Genomic DNA, 15107 nt, shown 5'->3' with positions numbered 1-15107 from the left:
ATCTCTCTCGCCGGAGTCCATGCCGAGTCGGCCACGACTTGCCGAACGACAAAAACTATAGCACTCCATTAGGACCTCCAAAGTTCGAGAATTCTGCTGCCTTGAGATGTTGCAGGATCGAAGGGTGCATCGTGCATGGGCCTGCGAGACCAATGGGAGAAAACGTGGCCCTGCCGGGTTGACATCGAGCGTTGCCTTTATGGGTAGCTTCGTTCGAAGAATGGGATCCTATTGGGTTGGAATCAAGAGAGTGACGGATTGAGGTGCAGTGTTGATGGTTCAGGAAGAGCCAGTTGTGGAGCTTGGGTTTTGTGTTTCGCGATACGAGACAGAGTGTGAGAGGTGACGAGTCCAGCAGTCAATGCTTGGAGGCTTCGCCTCAGGCTAGCAATCCTTCGTGTATGTGGAGGGACGGATCGATGTGCAATGCAGAGGGCGACTTCCACGGCGAATGGCTGGCATGCCTTTTTGGTGCGAGGGGATCGTGTTGGAAAGCAGGTACATTTATGTAGTTGATATCTGCTCTCCTGCTTCTTCTTTTAGTTGCTGCCTGTCTCGCACTACTCGCTCGCTTTCTCGTTCATTCACTTACAGGCAACAACCATGGGTCAATCGGAGCTCACCACCATCTCTGCATATGGCAGGGACAGCAGCACTAGCAGCGTGTTCAGTACGGCCAACGAGAAAGGCAACAATGTTCGTGCCAGGGCGCCTTACAGAATCCGACACCGTGGATGGTTCATTGCGATTATCTCGACGATTTTCGTGACGTCAATTGGCCATCTCGCGATGGGGATTCTGATCGCTTCCGTTGTCAATCCGCATGCCGTCTACTATGACGATGCCGTCCAGGAGACGTACTCGTCCGGGACGTTGATTTCGAGGGTGTAAGTCGGAATTCGCCCTCCCTTGCAAGTGCCCTCAAGCTGACAGTGTACCTAGTGCCCTCGTCTTCTTTTGGGTTACGATCCCCGCCGTCATGTCCACTCTCAGCCTCGTCGAGCTCATCCAGATCTCCCGGAACCGAATGCCGGAGAAGTGGATCGTCATCTCTGCCGTCGCCGCCACTTTGATCTGGGCTGTTCAGATGACTCTTGAGGGAATCTGTATGTGGGGTCTGCCCAATCCCGTTACCCTCTCGCGTGGCGGTATGTGCCTTTGGCGGTACAGTACGAATCCTGGCTGGACGGGTTGGTACTCGGCGAACGTCCTGGCATGGATCGTCGCCTGGCTCGTCATCCCGGTGCTCTGCATGTAAGTCGAAGACTCGCTTCTCTGCTCGTGTAGGTATTTGAGGCTGATTGTGATGACAGGTATATCATCTACTTTTCCGTCGGATTGAGGGCTGTTGTGGTAGACAAGAGAGACCTGAAGGCGCAAAGTGCACCTGAGGCGCCAAAGGCGGATTCCTTGTCGTTGCACACTCTTTCGACCTCGCCGGTTGCTGAGACGCTGGTGACGGACACTCTCCACGCGAGCACTCGTGGTGTCACGCGACCTCCAAGCTACTTCTCTAGCAGTGCTGCGTCCTTTGACTCGTACGATGTCAAGAAGGATTAGCAGAGCATTGTCCAGAGATGCTTGATTGCCCACGAGGGGTTTCAGTAATGATTTAATGACTTACACGAGGAAACAGAGGAGTTGGCGCAATATCCGCATGATCGCATAGTACAAAGGGAATCTCAGACTTTCGAGTATATACATGCCTTTCCCTTGCTTCTATAACACCGATCGATCGAGTGGAGCAACATCATCGTGAGACTTGCGGGCTCTCACAGCGAGTGGCCCGCCAAGTTCCTTCTCTAAACCGTCCTCGAATGTCCGCGAGACCGCAGGCTATGCGTGTCAGTAAGGATGGACGTGTGAGATGATCTGTTTTGCAAGGACATACCTGATCTGGGTAGTATCTGTAAACAACACCGCAAAGAACGCCGACCGATGCTATGAAAGTGCCGAGGAGGACTGCGCCCCAGCCAGGCTTGAAGTGCGTGTACTCTTCTGGCGAGAAGATACCGAGAATGTCGTTATCTTCGTGGACGGTCTCTCCGTAGTTTCGACGTTCTTGAGGATCCCACCTGGGAAGTCTGAAGTCAGAGATTGGCCATGGCTGGTTCAAGCGTTTCCCTCACCAGTCCGCATATGGGTCACGGAATTGCCTCTTAACGGGGAGAGCAGATGTGAGCGATGGATCTGGGTAGTTTCCGTTCTGTAGGAAGTCGATATCAGCCTTGTTCACGTCAAGTCATGCTTCCTTCATCGCATGTTTTCCTCCTTGGTCGCAGTCTTGTATGGGTTCCTCTCCTCATTCCACGTCTGGGTAAGGCATACCATATTTGGGTCCTCGCCCTGGAAGCTCAGATCTTCGGAGGCCTGCTCTGCCTGACTGGCAGGCTTCGTGTCGTCCGCTGGTCTCGGTGTCGCAGAGGCGGCATAGCAGCGCTGGGCAAGGGGAGTGATTCGGGAGGTCGGCGATGGACGGACGAACTGCGCTCGTGGCGCCAGGCGAAGAGCCGTCCTTAAGCTCGCCATGGCGGTGGTGGTACGGGGAGTGGAGATGTCGTCGCCGGCGGTGTCTGGCTGTGGTGGTGGTCTCAATGGGCGGACGGAGTGAAGTCGAAGCTCACGTCGACGACGCCGGGATGCTGGTGCTTGGCAGCCGAAAGCACGCTAAAAGTCTAACTCGATCGCGCTTCCCCCAAAGTCTCCGTTACGCCAGAAGCATTCACAGCCAACCCTCGTCACCTTCCAACTGCCTTCATCAACCGCCCACCACGAACCGATTTCCGAGCTGTACTACCGAGCGCTGGCCCATCGCATGGTTCGATCCGTCCGCCTTTCGTGATGTTGAGCGTGGCCGTAGCTGGAGGTGATGACCGCGACGTCTCCTAAGACGGAGGCGCGCGAAACGCTCGCGGGACCAGACTCCAACGACCTCCACGTCAACGGAGATGCCCTCGATCAACTACCAGACAACAGCGAACATGACCTCCCCGAACCGACCGCGTCGAAAAGCGTCATCAAGACCGAAGATGACCTCCCCCGCGACCCTACCCCTCTTGCGATGGACGACGGCACCGCTACCACTTTGCGCCCAGCGCCAGCACCCAGCGCGAAGAGACGAGAGTCAGAGGCTGCCTTGTCGACGCCAGAGCCGAGCGAGAAGCGCCCTTTTAAGAAGCGCAAGCGTGCAGCGTCGCCGCCTTGGCAATTCCCTACGGCGGAGACTACAACCCTGAAGACTGCCGATGGCCGTCGTGCTTCCGCTCGTGTCAACACGGGAACTCCAGGTGTCAGTGAGGCGGAAGATAGCAGACCTCGCAGTCTGAGTCAGTCAGCTTCGCGCTCGCGACCGCCAAGTCCGCCATGGAGGAAGTTTGAGGCTGAAGGTCCCACATCCATTCAAGTGGATGGAAAGCGTAAGAGTGGTCGCGTGAATAAGGAGTTGTCGGATGCGCCCAAACGTGTCAGCCCGCGCAGCAAGAAACAGGTTGATAAGCTGGGGATGGTGCAGAATGGAGACAAGAAGCCGGCGAACAAGAATGCTGCTGGGAACAGCAAGAAGATTGAGGCAGAGGTCAAGAAGCAGGCTTTGGCCAACGAATATGATCCACTCGAGCGACCATCGACCTCGTCAGCCAGCGCTAAGAGGATTGCAGAGCTGCAGGCACAGATTGCCGCCTTACAACCCACGCGTTCATTTCCTTCACCTACTCCTGAAGCGAAGCCGGCCCACAAGCGAAAAGCGACCAAAGACGTTCCAAAGGAGTCAAGATCTGTGTCGCCGCCTGTACATCGTAAGACGAAGCGAATGAGCAATGCAGATCAGTCGCCGGAGAAGTCGAAGCCATCTCCTAAGATCAAGCTGCGTTTCAATGCCTCGAGATATACCGTTCCTGCACCCCATCCGCAGGCACAGATACCTTCACCCCCGCACCCTCCGAAGCTCAATCTTCATCAACTGATTGAGCACTTTGAGTTGAAGGAGCTGCAACAGCCTTACATGGAGAATGACAGAGGCCCACCTGATGCGGATTTCTTCGTGCAACGCGCGGCGAAGCAGGCTGTTGAAGAGGCTGCTATGCGGCAGAGATTGTTGAAGGAAGCCCAGCCTGGAGGTGCTCTCAGCAAAGACCACTTGAGCCTGTTCCAGGACGATCGACAGCCTGAACCGCCGCAGCAGTACAGTCACCATGACCATTTGGTAGCTCACGCTCTGTACTTTCGCCAATTGCAGCAGCGCGAAAAGACTCAGCATAAGCTTCTTGCCAAAAAGCTTGCCTATGAAGCTGTTGAGAAGTGGAAGACTATCCACGGGCCCACCGAGGAAGACATCCTGGCTGAAGAAATCAAGACCTTTGAGCTTATCAAGAAACAGGTCGTGGCGGATATGAAAGCCATGTGGCAGATGGTTGAACTGCACGTGCAGGATAGGAAGAAGAGGGAGTGGGAAGCGGAGCAAGAGAAAATAAGAGCCGAAAAGCTGCAGAAGAAGCTTGAGTACAGCGAGAACTTACTGGCCAAGCAGCGTGGTGATCTGGATAGCGACGTGGACATGGACGAGGACAGCACCGGGGATGTCGAAGAGCCTGAAGAGAGCGAGGACGACGTTGAGGAGAACATGACTGATTCTGAAAGCGGCTCCTCAAAAGCAGACGAAGATGAAGGCGAAATGGATGAAGACGCTTTGGCTGCGTATCTTGCGCAGAGGCAGGCTGAACCTCCTGACAAAGCCGCAGAGAACGCTGTACATGAGGATGACGACGGAGATGAACGCATGAACGATGTCGAAGCTAGCGAGTTGCCGACGCCCAGTATGGAGAACGACGCCGGTGAAAACCTGGATGCAACGCCGAAGCCACCGGTTGAAGATGAAGAGAACGACGTCGAGAATGACGATGACACGACTGAGCATCGAAGACGAAGCAGCAGGCGAGGCCCAGGGTCCGAATCTGCTTCTCCTACACGCGAAGCGGCTGAGGTGGAAGACCACCTTTCGTCTGACGAATCTACGGATATGGATTCGGAAGACTACGACTCTGACGAGGACACGAGCAGTACTGGTGATGAGGCAGAAGGCGGTAACGATGATGATGAAGATGATGAAACGGCCACCGAGGACCAGCAGGCATCTTCCAAACTGCGAACCTCACTCTTAGGCTTTTACACGCCACAAGAACTGTTGCGAGAGAAGGAAGGAGGTCTGCCGACCCCCATGACCAGTGTAGAGAACGGCGGCGACAACAATACCGAAAATGCTCGGTCCGGCTCTGAGGCCAGATCGGACGACCAGGCGAATGCTGGTGCAATTGCTGACCACAAGAGGAAGTCAAACGACCAGGACACAGCTATTGTGAACGAGCCGTCAACCAACTCTCAGCAAGAGCCAATCGCCGAGTCAGACGCAAAGCAAGACTTAACCGCCGAGCCATCTTCAAACCCTCTGCCTGAAGATGAGGAACCTGGAGAGAGCCATGCTGATGAAGATGTGGGAATGGACAAGAAACCTGACTCAGAGGCAGTCGATGAACCTTATGGAAAATCGCTCGTCCCTACACCAAGTCTGCTGCGCGGCACCCTTCGTTCATACCAGCAGGCTGGTCTCGACTGGCTAGCGTCACTGTACCGCAATGGAACAAATGGCATTCTCGCAGATGAAATGGGTCTTGGCAAGACGATACAGACCATTGCCGTTCTGGCGCATCTGGCAGAAGTGTATGAAGTCTGGGAAACTCATTTGGTGATTGTGCCAACATCAGTCATTCTGAACTGGGTCACCGAATTCCAAAAGTTCTTACCTGGATTCCGCGTTCTTGGATACTACGGCACTGCAGATGAGCGAGCTCACAAGCGCCGTGGCTGGACAAATGATCCGCACCATGATAACAAAGAGAAACGAGGCTACAACGTTGTCATAACGAGCTACAATGTTGCGATGCAGGACATCAACGCGATTCGGGCTGTTCAGTGGCACTATCTGATTCTGGACGAGGCGCACAACATACGCAACTTCAACAGCCAGCGGTGGCAAGTTCTTATTCGGCTAAGGACCAGAGCACGACTGCTGTTGACGGGCACTCCGTTACAGAACGATTTGGCGGAACTCTGGTCACTGCTAACATTCCTCACAGCTGGCGATGATGATCAGTCGCAAGGAGCACTTGAGGAGTTTCTCGGCCATTGGAAAGATCCAGTGAAGGAGATTTTCGACCAGGGTGTCCAGAAGATCTCCGAAGAAGCTCAACGTGTCGTCGGGCAGCTGCACATATCACTGCGCCCATTCCTTCTGCGCCGCAAGAAGATCGAGGTCGAGAAAGATCTTCCCAAAAAGACCGAGAGTGTCGTGGTGTGCAAGCTGAGCAAGCGTCAACGACAGCTGTACCAGGACTACATGGGCCTGGCAGAGACAAAAGCAACCCTTGCAAAAGGTAGTGGCGTGCAAGCTGGCGCTGTGTTGTTGAGCTTGCGAAGAGTCTGTAACCATCCAGATCTGTTCGACCCTCGGCCAATCCAAACAAGCTACGCAATGGAGTTCAGTCCACTCGAAGTATTCGGTGTCAAGGAACAGGTCGTTCGACGACTTCTGGGCGTTGCCGACTCCCTGCCCCAGAAGCTACTTGTTTCCTGTCACGAAGAACGTCGACGCAGCACTCTGCAAAGGTCTCGACGATTGAATGCTTCTGCCATACTGCAACGAGAGGCTCAAACGATGGAAGATGCGCTGGGAGACCGTAACCCAGATCCTTCTACCTTGGCCGGCACCAGAGCACTGCAACGGCTGCGACGACGGGAGGGAAAGCTTCGGCAACTCCGCGCTTGCATCCAGGTGAGCGATTCAGCGTTACGCGACACACCTGTGTATGGATCCGACCTTCGTGAAGTGGTGACCCTTCACACGGACAGGACCTATATTTTCAAGCCTCGCACGCCACCGACGTACACTCATATGCAAAGTCGCCTCAGACTTGGACGCAAACCCCTCAGGTTTGAACACATGAGCGACTGGCATCTCGCCCAGACGACGCAGTTGCAGCAAGATGTAGCAACTCTCGAGAGCTACGGGGAAAGACTTCACGAGACTATCGTGAAGTTCACATTTGTGCCGCCGGCTGCAACAGTTCCAATCCTGGACTACGCCATTCCAAAGGAGACTCAAGAGCTGTTGAGGTCATCGCCAGCCTATCCAGTGGATAGCGACTTTGGTCATGAGGCTCGTGTCCGCGCCTCGATTGCTTTCCCTGACAAGCGTCTGTTGATTTACGACTCGGGCAAGCTACAGCAGCTGGTGCACCTCCTCCGCAATCTGCAATCACGCGGCTCACGAAGCTTGATCTTTACGCAAATGACAGGTACCCTCAATGTTCTGGAGCAGTTCCTCAACCTCCTCAACCTACCCTATCTTCGACTGGACGGAAGCACGCCCGTTGAACGACGGCAGCTGTATTCGGCCGAGTTCAATCGACCTGATTCGAAGTACCAGTGCATGATACTGTCGTCTCGCGCTGGAGGCGTGGGTCTGAACTTGACTGGTGCTTCATCAGTCATCTTCTACGACCTCGACTGGAATCCGCAGATGGACCGTCAATGCATGGACCGTGCGCATCGTATCGGACAAGTCAGAGATGTCGAGGTGTACAAGATGGTAAGCGAGAAGACCGTGGAAGAGAACATTCTGCGTCGCGCAAATCAGAAGAGCCTGCTTGATCAGACCGTCATTCAAGAGGGCCAGTTCACGACTGAGTACCAACATCCGAAGAAAGAAGAGGAAGAGGTCGAGGCAGGCGATGATGAAGTTGGGGTCGCAATCGAGCGCTTCCTCGGCGGTGAAGACAAGAACAAGGCCAAAGTGCTCGAATCGATCGAAGACAAAGAAGACGTACAAGCAGCACAACAAGCAGCGAAAGAGGACCGGCAGGACGACGTTGACTTCGCAGATCGATCGTCGAAGGGAGCGTCCAAGGCTAACACCCCGGGCGTGTTCGGGGCAGACGAAGTCGATCCCATTGAAGAGGAGAGAAATGGCCATGTCGACAAGTACATGATCAAGAGCATGGAGTATCTGCTCAAGGACTGGGTGTACGTGCCTCCACCTGTCCGCAAACTGGACAAGCACGGGCGAGATCCAAGTCACCGGCCAAAGAAGAGGCGGTAGGAAGCAGCAACAGTATCGACTTGCATTATTCGTGGGTGGTGACAGCATAGCGAGGCGTTGGTGGTTGTGGTAGCATGCAGTCCGGTGAGACATGTTTGTAGAATAGGAAAAAGAATCAATCAAAGAATCATTGCAGTGCCAAGCTGCCAGCAAGCACGGGATACTTCAGTACTTCGCAAGTGAGAGTCCGGTCGCCCTGTCATTCGTAGAAGATAGGCGTGAGTGAGTCTGCTGTGCACTGGTGGCGTCGTGGTCGAACGGGTACCTGCGTGGTGAAGAAAGGCACGTGGGCGTCTGTGAGGCTGTGGAGAGAAGATCACCAGGAGGCTCGTGTGCGCACATGCCGAAGCGAGATCGGGAGCGAGCCGCGAGCCGGGGAAGAAAAAGTGAGCAAGCACCAATGGCCGTTGACCTCATTCTCATCACCATGCCACCCCCATCTTCTTCCACCACCCCGTCTGGTCGCCGTGCGGCAGCACACTCCGACCTCGATCTCAGCTTTACCGCCTCCGCCATGAACAAGTGAAAACTCACCACCGTCGCGACACGCCAGCCCTCCTCAGTCTGCGACGACCGCTGCGCCGAACAGTCAAAGTGGGACCCGCTCGACCACTACCGAGCTCTTTGGTTCAGAACATTTCCAGCCTGATTAACTAAATACCTACGATCATCAAACGCGACTAAACGCGACAGCAACTGCCGTCACTCTTCGTCCTCCCTCGCAGCCTTGCGCCCACGACCACCCACCCTACCGCGACCATGGTGCGCAATATCTTGCTCTTCTCGGGCTCCTCCCACCCGAACCTCACCGAAGGCATATGCACGCACCTGGGCATTCCACCGGCCAAGATCCACCTCTCCAAGTTCAGCGTCGGCGAGACACGTGTTGAGGTCGGCGAGAGCGTGCGCGGCAAGGACGTTTTCATCGTCCAGTCGGCATGCTCCACCAAGCAGAATGGAAATGGCGCGGGCATGTCTCTCAACGATGGCCTGATGGAGCTGCTCATCACGATCAGCGCCTGCAAGACGGCGAGCGCCAGGAGAGTCACGGCAGTGCTCCCACTCTTCCCATACTCGCGACAGAGCGACCTTCCCTACAATAAGGTTGGCGCTCCTCTCGCGCGCATGCCTGCAAAGACTGGTGAGGATGGAAAATACACATTCGACTCGAGGCCCAGCACACCAGGCCCGAGCAGCCATCCAAGAGACGAGAAGTTGGAGAAGAAGTTGAATGGCATGCACCTGAACGGAGAGCTCAAGATGCCGAGGAGGAAAGATACCCTGGATAGTGTCCAGTCGGACGTCTCTGTCAGCTCAGCATCGGGCTCTCAAAACGGTGCACCGTCGAGACCAACTCCCACTTCTGCGCCAAGCTCTACCACCCCGACGGCTGTCATCCCACCAGAGTTCAAACCTCAGCGAGGCTACAAGCAGTGGGTTGCGCAAGCTGGAACACTCGTCGCAGATCTCCTCACGTGCGCTGGCGCCGACCATATCATTACTATGGACCTGCACGACCCTCAGTATCAGGGGTTCTTTGACATTCCTGTCGACAATCTGTACGGTAGACATCTTCTGAAGCGGTACATCACACACGAGATTCTGCCGAAGGAAGGCGGCGCAGACAACTGCGTCATTGTGAGCCCAGATGCCGGAGGTGCAAAGCGAGCGACGAGCATTGCAGACTCGTTGGGTATAGAGTTTGCTCTAATCCACAAGGTAAGTTGAAGCGTTGAACCTTACCACCTTTCGGTCGAAATGGCCAAAGGTGCTAATGAATCCAACAGGAGCGTCGAAACCCGGCGCATCAGTCGAACGTGGCCCATCCAAGCAGTGCACTATTGCTCGTGGGTCAAGTCAAGGGCAAGATTTGCATCTTGGTGGACGATCTGGCGGACACGTCGAACACAATCACCAGAGCCGCCAAGCTCCTGAAAAAAGAAGGAGCTGAGAAGGTTTACGCGCTGGTCACCCACGGTGTGCTCAGCGGGGATGGAGTGGATAGGATCTTCCACTCAGTGTTGGACAAGGTATGCCCTTCGAACATCACATGAAACTTATGACGATTCTGACTTCAGATCCAGGTTGTTGTAACCAACAGCGTCCCCCAAGACGACCACGTCCACCGCATGGACGAACTCGCCGCACAACACGGCAGACCAGCCGGCAAGCTCGAGGTCCTCGAAGTCGCAGGCGTCTTTGCTGAAGCGATCCGCCGCGTCCATCACGGAGAGAGTATCAGCGTCCTCTTCCAGTACGACTAGGTGCCTGCTGGAAAAAGGATGCCGTTCTCTACATGCTCCTGATTCGATCGACCTACCTACTACACATGCGGATACCGACCTATGAACTGGCGTAATCAAATCGAGAACCGAGACGTATGTTGCGAGTGTGTTGTGCTGCGTTCACGGAGGAATTGCGTGCGAGGCGGAGTAAGGACAGGAGGCTTTTCACGTGCTGCGATGCGATGCGAGGAGTGGATCGATTTCTTGAGCGTTCTCACATGCCAATGCTGCTCCATAGATGAGCAAAGACGGGTGGTATAGACTACTGCCCTATTCAAACTTGACGAGATTGAAACTCCCTTCATCTCGCTACTGAAGACAATACATACAAACCTAATGATGAAAATTGAGTGAGGACTTGAGAAATGGAAGGAGGTCTTGAAATCATGATTCCCACGCTTCAATCTATACGTCAATGCTTTCTGGTTTGTATGCGATGCGATGCGAAGAGCTGTACGTGACGAAGAATGAAACACCGCTCCCAGTGCAGAAAGCCATGCAAAAGGATGCTGTTTTTGCCGTCCCAAACAAGAACCATGTCACTCCCCATGCCATCATGAATTCAACAACCCAAAACAAAGCCAGCCAACGCCATATTCATGCCCGCCCCTGTCACATTTCATCACCCAACCACAGGCTTCCTCGCCAACGCCTCCAAGAAACCCGCCAAATCCTCCTTCCTCACCTCCACAACACTGTGCTCGAACGAATCGATCCTCATGCGCGCCCCCGTCTCCTCGACGACTTCCTGGAAAGCCTGGCCGAAGCGGTTCAGACCCCGCGAGCGTTTCTTCGAGGTCTCTTCGTCGTCGTCGGAGTCATCCGAGTCCTCGTTGGAGGAGCGCGAGGAGACGCTCTCCGTCTCGGCTTCGGATTCTTCGTCGTCGTCTTCGACGTCCGAGTCGAGCAGGCCGTTAGCTTCCATTCGTTCGCGTCTCAGGATCCTGCGTTCTTCCTTCTTCCGGGCACGCTCGGCTTTCTGTGCGGCTTTCTCAGCGGCTTTGCGTTTCTTTCTCTCCTCCCGCTCCTTGATTTCAGCTTTGGAGCGGATCTTCCCCGTCGCGCTCCAGCCATTCCCGCCTCCTAAACCGACGACGACGTAGACGCTGCGGCTTTCGTCTAACGCACCCAGAACGAGAGCGTCGTCTTTACGTTTGTGAACTTTGCGGCCTTTCTCGCTGTCGAGCACGGCAACGGCTTCGCCCACCCATGCTGCGAGTCGGACGAGGGCGCCGGGGTGGGTGAAGAGTGGAACGTCGGGGCCTTCTTTTACCACGCCCATGCGGAAGGCGCTGAGGTGGCGGATTTGTTTCTTGCTGATCAGAGCGGAGCCGACGCGGAGAATGGCTTTGTAGAGGTTCTGTGCTGAGGAGATGCTCTTTTGCAGAGTGCTCAGGCCTTTCGTGGGTGCTAAGGAGTCGTATGCGCGGAAGAATCGTTGCGTGATGTAGTCTGGTACGTCTGCTGCTGCGTCGTCTCCCATGCCATCGTCCGAAGAGTGAGGCGGTGTTGGCAGGTTGCGTACACGGGTGTTGTAGTTTGGGTCTGAAGAGGATCGCGAATCTAGCTTGAGATCAGGGAAGAGGTGAGCGTCTGTCCCAACTTCCAGTATGGCGCCAACGACAATGGCGACGTCCTCAGCACTCAGCGTCCCTCGCCAGCCCCATGATCGTACGAACCCCCATCCCTCCATACCGTTCCTGCCGTTGTCACCAGGTACCAGGCCATCGAGATTGTACTGCTCTGCAAACTTGAGAATGCGTTTCCGTAATGTCCTCTTTAGTTCAGTGTCCATATGCAGGTACCCTTTGCCAGCTTCATTCAGACTGACGCCCATCTTGGCAAGCAGTTTGTGCATGCGCTTCTTGCCCGAGTCTGACCAGACGTGGAGTCGCGTGGCTAAGTATGGAGAGTGCAGCATGGAGTCGTACAAGCTCCAGTGGCGGATCAACAAGAATCGTGGCTCTGGTGAAAGTCGAATGCTGTTGTCTGTCGGACTCCTGGCTGTCGTAGGAATGATGGCTTCAGCGCTTTGTGATCGCTGGAGTTCGCCTTCTGGTATAGGATTTAGTCGTATAACTTCCTCTTGTAGTAGGGCTCGTATTTGATTTAGCTTGATTGCAGAGCCAGACGGCATGCTAGCAACTGAGCTGACACCGACAATGGCTAACCACAAAAGCTCGTTGTCTTCTTTTCCCAACTCCGAGGCGAGGGAATAGATCATGCTGCTGACACACTCGGCGCTGCTCGTTCCAAGATCATAATACTTGTCAAGTGTTGCTTCGTGTTTCCGTCTCAACTTGAGCAGTTCCTTCCTCAGCTGCTTTGCAGACTTCTGGCGCTGTTTCGGTGGTGATGATGGCATTGGTGGGGGTGTCGAACCGATATCTACTTGCGCTGAAAGTGGGTTACCGCCTGGTGAAGACGGAATCGGGATGGAATCGCTCGAGTTGCTTCGTCGTCTTCTCCTGGGCCGATCATTCTCTTCATCAGAGTCTAGCTCATCATCTGAACCGTCAGGAGATGAGGTACGCTTGCGTTTCTGGCCAGCACTTGACGGCTCATCATCCTCCTGGTCAGCATCCTCGTCGTCCTGCTCACCCTCGTCGAGAGCTAGGTCGTCCTCAGTGATTTCTGGCATATTCTGCAGGGCAAAGTAGGCTTCCTTCTCTGATGTCAACTCAGCTTCAAGATCGCCATCATCCCAAACAATGATGCCGCCTTGGCCGGACTTGTAGCCAGGGGTGATTTTGCCTTCGTGAACTCCAACCCGCCTTCGCACAACCTCAGCTCCATCATCGCCTTGTTGTATGATGGTAGGAGTGCCGAAGACATTCTCCAAATTCCAAGGCCTATGCGAATCGATGACCCAAACCTCCACCCCATGCTCGTCCATTGCTTCTCCTTGTATGGCTCCATCTTCTGTCGTGCCGCTCAGACCTAGCATGTCCTCCAGAGCTACGGTCCCTCCAAGGCCAAGGCAAGCCACTGTCCCACCATCCCCGCCACGTTGTCGCGTGAGAGGGAGGACGAGCTCAGCTCCAGCGCGTTGAAGATCGGCATATCCAGAGACGGGAATGATAGTGTGAGGTATGAAATCGCGTTTCAGCAAGCTTGTGAGTATCCGTGTGGCACATAGGCTGTCCACGGTGAGGGAAGTGAGGACGAGTACGGGCGAGGATGAAGGGTGGGTCGTTCGGATTAGGTCTGTGTACAGTTGCGATATTTGCTGTCGCGGGAGATACATGTTGGTCGCTCACGTGTGGTCGGGGGCTTATGATGCTCGAGTCGTCTGCGTAGGGCTGAATAGGGCATTGAGCAGTTCGTCGTCCGGGAAAGTGTTGTATTCTGTATCCAGTGGGAACAGAGTCGAGTCGAGGCGGGACGCGTCCGGGAGAGTGTCTCTCTTTCCAGCAGGACTGTGGGAATTTAGAGCCGTGATCTCTCTAGCTGACAGCCTCGTGGCCGAAGGGCTGCGACATGCTAGGCCGGGCGCAATTGTTGTGGAAAGCTGTTACTGAAGACAATACATGTGCACCATGTTGATGCGAAGACGCGCTTGGGATCGAGCACGCGCCGTGAGGTAGCGCCGGTCGCTCCCGCATTAGCGTCAAATGACGTTGGGTCGGTCTTGCTCCAAGGCGCAAGGCTGCTTCTTGCAACGACAATATTCTCAAGTACATTCATTGACTTCTCAGCCGACAGCCTAGATCTCAAAGGACACGACTTGCCTCGACTACCTGGGCGAACGACCTGGAGTCTTTGGACTCGAAGTCGCGATTCTGACGGCTCGTGCTCCTCGGCTTGCCGCTGACACCTCCAAGCTCGATCCCGATCGTTCACCTGCCGCGTTTCAACCCAACGTGGTTTCTCTTCCACCATCACATGCGGTTTAAATCATCACATCGGCACCGCCAGCTTACATGACCAGCCCAAGTGGCTGTTCGATGCCGAAACCATTCATGGGGGCCCGTAGCGTCGTTGAGAACCAGCACCGAAAACTGCCTGAGGCCGACCCCGACTCAGCTTCCAGTGACCACGACTCAATGCTCGACGCCGATCGCCTGCGATGAGCCAGCCATGACGTCGATTTCGCGAACCCGCTCAGGAACACATGTTCACGCATTGAGCATCGTATGTCCTAGAGCGGCATTGAAATTGTACCAAAGCAGTGGGAAACGAGAAGGTAATTATATCTGCTGGAGCCAGTCTTTCGGCGCTGTTCTGAGCCGCACTTCCTTGCTATACAACCACCACGAGAACCATTGGCCGCATGCCCAAATACCAGACTGACTCTGTAAACTTCCACATACAAAGCAAAAGCACCCAAAGGAAGACCTGGCGTCCTATTTTCTCTCCGATCTCTCGTGAGCTCTTCTGCGATCATGCCTGACCACAGCGATCGAACGTCACCGTCCTGCAGGTACTGACTCGAGATGCACCAAATGAACATTCCCCGGACGGGAGGCTTGCATACCCAGCCGACAGACCTCACCTGGTTGGATCCTCACTGCTTTCTTCCCTCTCAGCGTTTTGTGCCTGACAGTCGTCGCTGATAGACCTCTGCGGCTCTCAGTCAGTGGCGCTTCCGTCACCCTCGGCCCTCTGCGCTCGCATCCGCCAACAACCATATCGACTTGATAGAGTTTGACTTCATCGAACGATATCGTGGC

General features: G+C 54.8%; 5 protein-coding genes across 5 annotated transcripts; 3 read left to right on the top strand and 2 right to left on the bottom strand.

Annotated features, from left to right (window-relative positions):
- Nucleotides 1-426: 426 nt before the first annotated feature.
- Nucleotides 427-1560, top strand: M409DRAFT_51960 (uncharacterized protein; the record flags this gene model as incomplete). The annotated part of the gene is made up of 4 exons (XM_033811947.1): nt 427-498; nt 544-887; nt 943-1254; nt 1314-1560. The coding sequence occupies 4 exons, from the start codon at nt 427-429 to the stop codon at nt 1558-1560; spliced, it is 975 nt and encodes a 324-aa protein (XP_033671107.1).
- A 159-nt stretch (nt 1561-1719) lies between these two features.
- On the bottom strand, nt 1720-2529 carry M409DRAFT_19819 (uncharacterized protein; the record flags this gene model as incomplete). Its single annotated transcript, XM_033805108.1, has 4 exons — nt 1720-1836; nt 1892-2075; nt 2130-2206; nt 2329-2529. The coding sequence occupies 4 exons, from the start codon at nt 2527-2529 to the stop codon at nt 1720-1722; spliced, it is 579 nt and encodes a 192-aa protein (XP_033671106.1).
- Nucleotides 2530-3061: 532 nt separating this feature from the next.
- On the top strand, nt 3062-8149 carry M409DRAFT_64550 (uncharacterized protein; the record flags this gene model as incomplete). Its single annotated transcript, XM_033816129.1, has 2 exons — nt 3062-5300; nt 5466-8149. The coding sequence occupies 2 exons, from the start codon at nt 3062-3064 to the stop codon at nt 8147-8149; spliced, it is 4923 nt and encodes a 1640-aa protein (XP_033671105.1).
- Nucleotides 8150-8908: 759 nt separating this feature from the next.
- On the top strand, nt 8909-10413 carry M409DRAFT_19817 (uncharacterized protein; the record flags this gene model as incomplete). The annotated part of the gene is made up of 3 exons (XM_033805107.1): nt 8909-9868; nt 9937-10179; nt 10234-10413. The coding sequence occupies 3 exons, from the start codon at nt 8909-8911 to the stop codon at nt 10411-10413; spliced, it is 1383 nt and encodes a 460-aa protein (XP_033671104.1).
- Nucleotides 10414-11056: 643 nt separating this feature from the next.
- Nucleotides 11057-13681, bottom strand: M409DRAFT_51957 (uncharacterized protein; the record flags this gene model as incomplete). Its single annotated transcript, XM_033811946.1, has 1 exon — nt 11057-13681. One exon carries the CDS (start codon nt 13679-13681, stop codon nt 11057-11059), a length of 2625 nt encoding a protein of 874 aa, XP_033671103.1.
- Between the last annotated feature and the right edge of the window lie 1426 nt (nt 13682-15107).

This window comes from Zasmidium cellare, assembly GCF_010093935.1.
Source record: "Zasmidium cellare ATCC 36951 unplaced genomic scaffold M409scaffold_8, whole genome shotgun sequence".
Classification (NCBI taxonomy): domain Eukaryota; kingdom Fungi; phylum Ascomycota; class Dothideomycetes; order Mycosphaerellales; family Mycosphaerellaceae; genus Zasmidium; species Zasmidium cellare.
This window is presented reverse-complemented; position numbering and strand designations above follow the sequence as displayed.